The sequence below is a fragment of the Fundulus heteroclitus genome, chromosome 8 (genome assembly GCF_011125445.2).
Source record: "Fundulus heteroclitus isolate FHET01 chromosome 8, MU-UCD_Fhet_4.1, whole genome shotgun sequence".
NCBI lineage: Eukaryota > Metazoa > Chordata > Actinopteri > Cyprinodontiformes > Fundulidae > Fundulus > Fundulus heteroclitus.
Genome location: NC_046368.1, coordinates 23,855,821 through 23,866,216, shown reverse-complemented (window position 1 = coordinate 23,866,216; position 10,396 = coordinate 23,855,821). Strand labels below are relative to the sequence as shown.

At 41.2% G+C, this 10,396-nt stretch overlaps 1 protein-coding gene across 1 annotated transcript; it reads left to right on the top strand.

The window, feature by feature from the left end:
* Positions 1–22: 22 nt before the first annotated feature.
* Positions 23–3,467, top strand: LOC105932294 (NSA2 ribosome biogenesis homolog (S. cerevisiae)). The gene is made up of 6 exons (XM_012871389.2): positions 23–164; positions 1,965–2,152; positions 2,233–2,383; positions 2,466–2,645; positions 2,732–2,924; positions 3,201–3,467. The coding sequence occupies exons 1-6, from the start codon at positions 162–164 to the stop codon at positions 3,266–3,268; spliced, it is 783 nt and encodes a 260-aa protein (XP_012726843.1). The 5' UTR covers positions 23–161; the 3' UTR covers positions 3,269–3,467.
* The last annotated feature ends 6,929 nt before the right edge of the window (positions 3,468–10,396 follow it).

The following is a 10,396-nucleotide window of genomic DNA, read 5'->3' as shown; positions in this document are numbered from 1 at the left end:
CGGATATACCGTTCCGCCGCGGTGACGCACTTCCTCTACGTGTCGGCTGCGGGGAAAACAACACCAGAAGAACCCCAGCCTGAAGCGAAAAACACCGTGCCACCGCCAACCGTAACCCCCTGCAACGCTTTTATTGGAACAAGTAACTTCACAGATACACCATGGTAAGGAACAGAGCCGTCGAAATGTTGCTAATTCGCTGCTATCAGCGGTTCTAACTCTTTAGCTAACTGTAGCTAGCGCTAGCTCCGGTCCGCATGTGGCAACGAGGCTAAACAGACGCTGCTCTGAACGACGCTGGGGTTCTGCTGCTCTTGTCTAAATCCACATCGTTGGCTGGTCGTCACATGTTGCTTTTCTTTCTCTCTACTGTATATTTTACTCACGAAAGGAAAAGAGGGATCCGTAGTTATGGGTTGGTTACTATGAAAGTTTTAGTATTGCTAGCATTTGATATATATATATATATATATATATATATATATATATATATATAGATATATAGATATATAGATATATATAGGAATCACAGTCTGTAAAGAAGTAATGAGAAATCAGGGGCTTATTGTTTTTGTTTGTTTTTTTTGTATGCCAAAATTAAAAAGTTAGATTATCTCAGGCTACATGCATGAAGGGACAGGACAGGTTGAGCAGTCTGTTTTTTCCCTTCAACCAAACAAAACAATAATATTCTGGTTTAGATCATCTGCATTGCCCTGAAATTGCACAACCAGAGAAAATAGCATGCATTTTTTTTACTTGAATGTGCAATAATTGTCTATTTAGCAGCAAGTGGGAATGATGAAAACTAGGGCTGGGGCGATTTTTATCGTTTATGTAATTCGAATGCACTCTCTTGGGCTTCCATGAAACTTTGCATGATATCCATCCCAAAAGGGGGAAATAGTTTTTGCTGATAGCATGGAATGTTGAGTATATGTTTAGCAAAATATATTATCACAATACTCTTAAGAAAAGAAAACGTTTTAACCTAAGATGAAGCACTTTACAAGTTACTTTGAAGCGATAAAAATGAAGTGAGGCCCGTTTTTAGACATGCGATACCACTAGCTGCAAACATTTTGTTATGTTTTCATTGTTTACTATGGCGGGCCAACCATTTTGATTTGCCATGTTTTAAAGCTTAGAATTAGTTGCACTTTGAATACAGGTCAACTTCCAGATGAGATGTTGTTGTTAAAAATAATTTCAGAAATTTGTTTTCATGAAATGAAAGGTAAAAAATAAATAAACCGATTATTCGGATTTATTAAAATAAAATCTCTGATATTATTTCAAGATTTATTGCCCGACCTTAATTCACTAATGCATATTTAAACTTGATCAGTCGGCTCCACATTTGTTGTAATATTGAACTTTTACACTTCAGGTTGTCTTAAGACAGGGAAAATAAGAACATCTGTTTTTGTGTAACCAACCAGCCGCAGAGGGTTTCCTGGAAAGGTCTCAACAAATATAGGGTTTGATTAAATATTTTGGATAAGCAAAGGAAATAGAATATGGAAAAATCTTTAGCAAAAGATTTTGTCCTCATCTCCATTTATTGAAATCTGTGTTCATCCGTTTTTTCCAACCATCTATCTTGGCCTCCAGTTTCTGTTTTTACAGATAACATATTTAAATGCTCACTACTGTACAAATGTCTGGCAGACTTATCTGCACAGTTCAGGAATTTGAGTCTGGAAAAATCTGGCATTTTTGTATGAAAAATGTACAGAGACCTTGATAGTAGCAGTTTTAGAGATGAGAACTATTCTTAATTGTCTCACGATGGGTAGATTCTGCATCTTTCTATCACGTGTCACAAAATACTGTGAAAAAAGTTCCTAATTGATTCTGTAAAAGGTTCATTTCAGTACTGTCTGAATGCAAGGTTTCCTTTTCACATTATGGCACGTAACTTTTTATTTTTTTAACTTTTATTATTTATTTTTTTCTTTCAGCCTCAGAACGAGCACATCGAGTTGCACCGCAAGCGGCATGGCTACCGCTTGGACCACCACGAGAGGAAGCGGAAGAAGGAGAGCCGAGAGGCCCACGAGCGCTCCCACAAAGCCAGGAAGATGATTGGTTTGAAGGCCAAGCTGTACCACAAACAGAGACATGCAGAGAAGATCCAGATGAAGAAGACGTGAGTATGGAGGAGGAAACCCCGTTGTGTCGTCTTTCGTTTCCATTCTGTAACACACTTTGTGGCGTTATTGTTTTCAGAATCAAAATGCACGAACAGAGGAAGACCAAGCAGAAGGATGATGACAAGACCCCCGAAGGAGCAGTCCCGGCCTACCTGTTGGACAGAGAGGGCCAGTCTCGCGCAAAGGTCCTTTCCAACATGATCAAACAGAAGAGGAAAGAAAAGGCTGTAAGTGACGCTTCAAAACGAACGTGCATCTTTCTTGGTATTTGCATAAATATGTGGTTAACTGGCACAACGGTCTCTGTAGGGCAAATGGGAGGTGCCCCTGCCAAAGGTTCGCGCTCAAGGAGAGACGGAAGTGCTTAAAGTCATCCGAACAGGAAAGAGACAAAAGAAAGCCTGGAAGAGGATGGTGACCAAAGTTTGCTTCGTTGGGGACGGTTTCACAAGAAAACCTCCAAAGTACGAGCGTTTCATCAGACCCATGGTAAGCTGGCGGCCCAGTCCGAATGTAAATGTTTAGCACTCCTTGTTTTGTCCGGGGTCACCCATGGGTTTATATCTTCTCTTTAGGGTCTGCGCTTTAAGAAGGCTCACGTCACACATCCAGAACTGAAGGCGACGTTCTGCCTTCCCATCCTGGGGGTGAAGAAGAACCCTTCGTCACCACTCTACACCTCTCTGGGAGTCATCACTAAGGGGACAGTGATAGAGGTCAATGTCAGCGAGCTGGGCCTGGTCACACAAGGTGGAAAGGTCATCTGGGGTGAGTGGAGCATTGTAACTACCAGTTTTTGACTAACTTAAGACAATGTAAGCAGGAAATCCACCCTCAGCTTTACTTGATAGGGTCGAAGAACCTGATAGAGACAGCTGTTAATGTATGGACTGAGTCCACAGTATGTGTTTTTAAATTTGTTTCTGTAGTCTTCACCGCAGCTTTTTGGGAACAAAAGCAGTAGTTACCAGATAATATTCTAAGGGTTTGAATGCATCTCACTAAATGTAATGTTTTAATTGAAATTGTTTCTTTCCTTCTCAGGTAAATACGCTCAGGTGACAAATAACCCAGAGAACGACGGCTGTATTAACGCAGTTCTGCTGGTATAAGACTCTCTACCCACCTGATAACTCCTATTTCCACCAAGAGCATTGATCATATCACAGAGGCAACAAGTTCACCGAGCTGTTGGGAAGATGGTTGGAGCTGTGATTGGCTCAATCTAGTGCAACAACAAAAATGTTTGATATGAATAAGCAACAACAAAAATGTTTGATATGAATAAACTTCAAATGATGTCTAATATTCTCCTGACTTCTGTACCTTCCTTGTAACAATAGAATAATACAAATATTAATCTTCTATCGTATCCATATCCCTTGTTTTATGCTGCAATTGAACATACCTACTAAAGGTAAACGCAAGGTTGCCTTTGTAGATTCTAGTTTAGGCTTATGGACACAAGTACTAAACTTCTGCCTAGTTGGGTTTTGTTGGTTTTTCCTCCACATTTGATGATGCATAACAACTCTGAAGATGTTCTCCTTTAGCAGTATAAGCTAGTATTTCACTTGTTTTTTTTTGTGTTTTTGTTTTTATTGCCATCTAGACAAACCTAAAGTCAAAATCTGTAATATGTGGGAAAGCTATCGGTGATTTCCCCAACTCCAAAATAGTAATTTCAATCTTTATTGTCCATGAGGAAGCTCAAAATAGAAGCCGCTGCTTCTCCGCACAGAAAGGAGTCGAGGTGCTTTGGCCATCTGATCAGGATGTTCCCTGGGCGTGTCCCCTGGGGAAGACCAAGGTCTTGCAGGAGGGACTTTATATCCTGTCTAGCCTGGGAACACATTGGGGCCCCAGAATGAGTTGGAGGATGTTGCTGTAGGAGAGGGCTGTGGGCTTCCCTCCTGGACCTGCTCCCATGAACTGATCGTGGAACATGATGCATGGATGGATATTTGGCTTCTAGGAGATCAAGGATCTTTGATCAGTGAAATTGTTTTTTGATTATTGATTTTGTGGCTTTCCGTCAGTAGTTCAAACAGTAAAGTGATTAAACAGTAAAAACACATTTTTAGAGTTTCCAGTTGTGTTTTTTTCAACTAAAAGGGGAAAAAAATTGAGTTTGGAGTCCATATTTTAATTCCAAGTGTAATATTTTCTATGCTTATCTAGACTTGGGAAAACTAAAAACGTATTCAGGACTCGTCTCTACGGGTCTGGGTTTGACTCCTAGCAGGTTCTTTCTGCCCGGCCTCTTGTCTCTCATATTATCATAAGTAATTCAGATCAGATAGAAAGCCATAAATACATAAAACTAGTGTTGCGGAGCAACATTGACTTGCAGATATTGCAAGATTTCTCACTGTTTCCTCATTTTATTTCTTGGCTTTTTTTTTATAGGGACTGGTGGTGAGTGTCAACAGATGGCAAACACTCTGTGTTTACACCTCTAGTTAATTTGCAAGCCATGTCCCAATTTGGGCTTTTTAGTTAAAACTTTTTTATTTTTTTACCCCTAAATCATTAATATATGATATATGACCACTTAAAATCCCACTTCTCTAACTGCTGTGTTGAAGACTATTTAAAAATGTTTTTGAAGCTGTCTCATGCACAGCTATCCCATTACCTAAAGAAAAAATGCAGAGGTTGTAAGTAGCTGCTTTTTTTAAATAATTTTTGATATCCCAATAGAGCCACAAAAACTCATAACATTTTCAGTTCAAATCACCCACCCCTACTTTATAGCGCCCTCTTCTTGCAGCACTTCAGTTGAAAGTGAATTTGGATCAGTCTCTATAAGCACGCCACATCTTGCCTCTGGGATTTTTGCCCATTTCCTCCTGGCAAAAACTGCTCCAGCTCTTTCACGTTGGATGGTTTACACCTGTGAACAGCGATCTTCAAGTCTAACCACAGATTCTCAATTGGAATCAGATCTGGGCTTTGACTAGGCCATTCCAACATATTTACATGTTTCCCCTTAAACATCTCAAGTGTAGCTTTGGCAGGATGCTTCAGGTCACCGTCCTGCTGAAAGGTGAACTCCTGTCCTGGTCTCAGATCACAAGCAGAAGGCCAGGTTCTGGTCTAGAGCATCCCTGTATTTAGCACTATCCTTCACTCCCTCAACTTGGACCAGTTTCCCAGTCCATATCTGCTGAAAAACGTCCCCACAGCATGATGCTGCCAAAAAAAATGTTTCATGGTGTACTTGGGGTGATGGGATGTGTTGGGTTTGCACCAGTGTTTTTCTTGGTGGCCCAAAAGTTCTGCTTTATTTTTATCTGACCAGAGCACTTTCCTCCATGCACATTGACTTGCCCACGTGCCTTTATAATTTTAACAGTTTTTCGTTTTTTCCTCTTCCATAAACATAAAAGCAGAGATTGGGCTCCTCAACCGGCGACAAAGGATCGTGTCCCGAACGTTTGAACATTTTATTGTGCTGGCGTTGATTTCTTCATTCTGTGTAAGTGAGAAGGCCTGTTATGCTGGTGGCCACAAGGTCAGACAGGGAAACCTCCACAAAACTCCCTCCGGTCACCATGGCTTCCTGTCTTTAGTCATTTTAAAAATATGTTTTTATTTTTGTTTCATACTGATTTACACCATGACATTTTTAAAGCATGTTTTTACTCCACCGTAAATATTTCTATTTATTTTATTTTAACATCCTTCTGTTTCTGAAACAATGATTTATTTCTGCCTCTAACTTTTCTAACTGTTATTTTAACCCAAAGGATTTTCACCTGCACTTCTTTTCCATCTCCTCTTTTTCCACTTCGTCTAATACACTTTGTGTATTTCTACTTTGTGATTTTTACTTCCTCTTTTTCCACTTCATGTATTTCTACTTTGTTTTTTTTACTTCCTCTTTTTTCCCATTTCCTGTATTTCTACTTCATGTTTTTTACTTCCTCTTTTTCCACTTTGTGTATTTCTACTTCACGTTTTTTTACGTCTGACTGCAGCCATTAATGTTAAAACCATGCCGGGGAGGGGTAGGGGGTTAGCGTCACCGGCAAAGCTTCACAACTATTGGGCATGGTCTAGCTCCTCGGAAACGGGCCTCCATCAGAGCAGACTTGTGCGTTCTTCAGACTGACCACTTTCCCAGAATGCACTGGTGCCACAGCTTGGAGGTGTTTTTGGGAAAATTCAACTCTTTTGAATATTTGGCTTTCCAGGTAAAGAGCCCGGTACGAACTATGTTTCTGAATGTGTACAGGCCTCCTAAGTCCACATCAAACTTTTTTAATGATTTTAGTGACCTGCTGTCTGTGATATGTGTTGATTATAACTGTTTGATTATTGTGGGAGACTTCAACTTTCACGTTGACAACCCTGAAGACAGAAGTGCAAAAGAACTGTGTGACACACTTAGAAACTTTGGTTTAACTCAACATGTTAAACAGCCAACACACAACCAGGGACATATTTTAGACCTGATCATCACTAAAGATTTCTAACGTTGTAACGTGCGGGGAAAAACTGATCCAATTATCGACTCAGAACAGGTTAGTCTGTAACAATTAATAGGCTCTTTATTCAGAAGCTGAGTGTGCTGCGGTGACGCGTAGCTCACAAGCCGATAACTTCCTGCGGTAGAGACAGCGGGTTAGTGATCAGGATAGGAAGGGAAATGGTCGGGAGGGAGTGAAGCTGAATCACTAACCTGTTGAGAGCTGTAAGTCCGGCTGCAGGCTGTGTCTGCGGGGCGTAAGCCGTGGGGGCGGCAGCCGGGCTGATGGTCTCCTGGAACTCTCCTGGTGTGATCCAGAGACGGCCCAGGAATAATCATTTGTTCACCGGGTGCACACAATGTTTCAAAAAAAAGGGGAAATCCAAAGGCAGGTCCAGGTCCAATCCAAGGTTCGATATCTTGCGGGCTCAGAGGTACAAAGGGAGAAGGCAGGCTCGGTAACTCAGACAGAATGGGGTTCAGGCTCACAGGTAGGCTTTCCAAGGTCAGACAAATCCAGGGTTCCAAAGACAGATCAGGGTCGGGAAACAGAACAGGCATGCAGAATCAAAAAGGCTTGAAAGTACTCGAGAGTTAGCTTGAGACGATCTGGCGCTGGTGGTTTGTTTGGCGGTGGTTTATAAGGAGGTGGAACCAGGTGAAAACGGTGAAGGTTGATTGCAGTTGGGGTGGAGCCGAGATAGGTGTACTGAGTGAAGAACAAACCAACCCCAGTGCCAGGATCATCACAAACGTCAATGTAACTGATGTTGCCCTATCTGATGATTTTTCTGTTACCTTTGAAAGCATAATTTCCAGTGACTCGTTTAGCTAAAGGGACATCATAAGAAAACGCACCTTTAAGGACAATGCCACGGAAACTTTCATTCAAGCTTACTCTGATACTTCAACCTTGGGCTGCAACTCAGTAGATAAGCTAGTAGATAACTTTTATTCTAAAGTCTCAGGCATCATTGACTGCATTGCTCCAGTTAAAGTGAGAGTTCTTTCCGGGAAGAAAAAATCTCCTTGGAGAAATGCTCCAGCAGTTAGAGATGGAAAAAAGGGAGTGTCGAAAAGCTGAACGCAGGTGGAGAAAGAACAGACTTCAGATCACTATGACAACTATAAAGAGAGACTTTACAGAAAATGCAAGAGAATCTTTCTTCTCTGAGATCATCAAGAAAAACATTAATAATGCTCGTGTCCTATTTGCCACAGTCGACAGGTTAACAAATCCTCCTGTGTCCGTGGCTTCCGAACTCCACTCCACCAGGGCCTGCAATGAATTTGCTAACTTCTTTACTGAGAAAATCCTAAAGATTAGAGGATCAGTCTGTACGTCCATATCGATACTAGAACCAAAGCTGTATTCAGCTGGAACTTACCCTGAAAAAATGTCCCAATTCAGCCTTTTATAGTTTGTACAGTCCAAGTGGAGGTACGCTACAACAGGAACCACACCAAGGCGAGAAACATCATTGAGCGTGTCCTTGGTGCTCTAAGGACGTGGTGGCGTTCAATGTTCTTTAGGGCGCTGGAGGTCTGCCCGACGTGTGCCCCCAAAGTTATTGTCGCCTGCTGCATCCTCCACAATATTAGTATGGAGGCAGGTGACCAGCTTGACGTGGAGGAGGAGGAGGTCGACCCAGAAGAGGATGGCCATCCGGCGGCTGAAGACAGGAAGCTGTCTGAAAGCTGCCTCCGAGCCAGACTGGCAGCCCGGCAGAGCTGGCTGCATGTTTAAGTGAACATGACTACATCTGACCTAACCTAGATCGGTTGTAGTCATGTACACATGCTGCTTCATTTCATTTTTTCACTACCTGTACAAATACATTAAATAATCAGTAAATTAATTTCCATTCCAACTATTTTTAATTGTATGTTTGTAGGCGTTGTCTATTTGTATAAGGTGTTTATTAAAGTTAATTCTTTGTTTTAAATCCTATGTTAGTAACTTAATAATTTGTTGAACATGTTACATTTTGCCCTGCGACAGACTGGTGACCTGTCCAGGGTGTACCCCGCCTCTCGCCCAGTGAATGCTGGAGAGAGGCACCAGGAACCCCGCAACCCCATGAGGGATTAAGCGGTTCAGAAAATAGATGGATGGAGGGATGTTACATTTTGACTGTTCCAAAGTTAAATAATTTGTATAAAATAAATGTATTTTTATATACTGTTACTATTGATTTCTTTCTCTCTCTCTCTTTCTCCTCTCAATTCTTCGTGTCCTCACTCAGAAGAAACTCACTTAGATAGGAAAAACCTTTATAGATTTTATTTATAACATGTTAACAAGTTTTTCAAATAGGGACAAATATTTATTAGCCTTTTCGGTAGCCTCCCGCTCCCTTGCTTCCTCCCTAGCCAAGGTGGTCCTGTCTCTCTCCTCATCGCTCTCAGCTTGCTCCTTCAGGAAGTCAAGCTGAGACCATCAAGTGAAATGGATTATCATTTTAGTTAATCTGTACAATATCCTTCAACCCTGTGTTTTCTCTGGTAATACCAGAAATGTGGCGTGAATAATACATAATGTAAGCTAATATTATGCAGGGAGTTTTGTTATTTTAACTTATATTTTTGCACCAAATTGTGCCACATCTTTTTGGCCTTCTTTGGTGTGACCTGCAGGCCAGAGGTTCTCATAAAATCATTAGTTGAATAGAAAACAAGTTCTGTGTCACAAGAGCTGAAGATAAACATTTAGGCAGACATAAATAAAAATGACTTACTGCCATTCGCTTTTGAAGGAGTTCCTCCTGTAAGTAAATAGGCCCTCATTGGGAATACGCCAGTTGATGAGGGCCTGGGTTCATTCTGTGGTCCCTGTTTAAAATATAAATGTCAATTATGTATTACTTTATAATAAACAAAAGACGAACAGACAATAGAACCCATGTTAAACCTAAAGGCAAGCCCGTTTTACGACTGCTTCTGCTATGTTTAGCTAACATGACACTCGTAGACTGAACATATATTGTAGCCTATGTATTAGCTGAAAACTAACTGCATCTTCTGCTTAGTTATGCGTTTTGTCCTCATCCATGATGGTCTGGATGCTGCTGTTGTCCCTGGGAGACTCCTTCCAAAAAATTCAAAAACAAGGAGACATTTAATATTTATTCCAGCAAGTATTGAGTTAATAAAGCAACACAAGTCAGTCAGATAAACACAAAACAAATGACGAATTAAAACAACAACAAAAAACGCCATCAGAATCAGCGGTACTTCACACATGACTAGGCCGAGAGAAGGGAACTACAGACGGGACAACATTAGCTCTGGCTGCAGTTAGGCTCGGAGGCCTGCCGGTCACTGGTCCGCTCAACATCTGACTTTTTATTTTTAATTACACACTAACTCTCTAAACGACCCATATAGGGAAGCTTAAACGTATAATGTTCTCGCCTCAAACGATCTGAAAACGTACTTTAAATAACAACAGCAGCAGAAAAAGTCATTTTTAACTTACCACTGTGAGCTCTGTGCTGTCCAGAATCAGGCTGCGGCCACGGTGCATTCTGGGAAAGCGATGGAGGGTCGTTTCCGGGGAGCTAGACCTTGGCCAATAGTTGTGAAGCTTTTCCGGTGACACTGCCCCACCCCCTCTCCGGCATGGTTTTAACATTACCGTCCAAGTGGAAAAAGGGAATAAAACACACAAAGTAGAAATACATGAAGTGGAAAAAGAGGAAGTAAAAAAAACACAAAGTAGAAAGACATGAAGTGAAAAAAGAGGAAGTAAAAAACACGAAGTAGG

Bases quoted from the DNA above. Each gene is read 5' to 3' on its own strand.
- LOC105932294 (XM_012871389.2), top strand. The intron at 2,153-2,232 runs GTGAGTATGGAG...TATTGTTTTCAG, and splicing joins AAGATCCAGATGAAGAAGAC to AATCAAAATGCACGAACAGA. The intron at 2,925-3,200 runs GTGAGTGGAGCA...TTTCCTTCTCAG, and splicing joins AGGTGGAAAGGTCATCTGGG to GTAAATACGCTCAGGTGACA.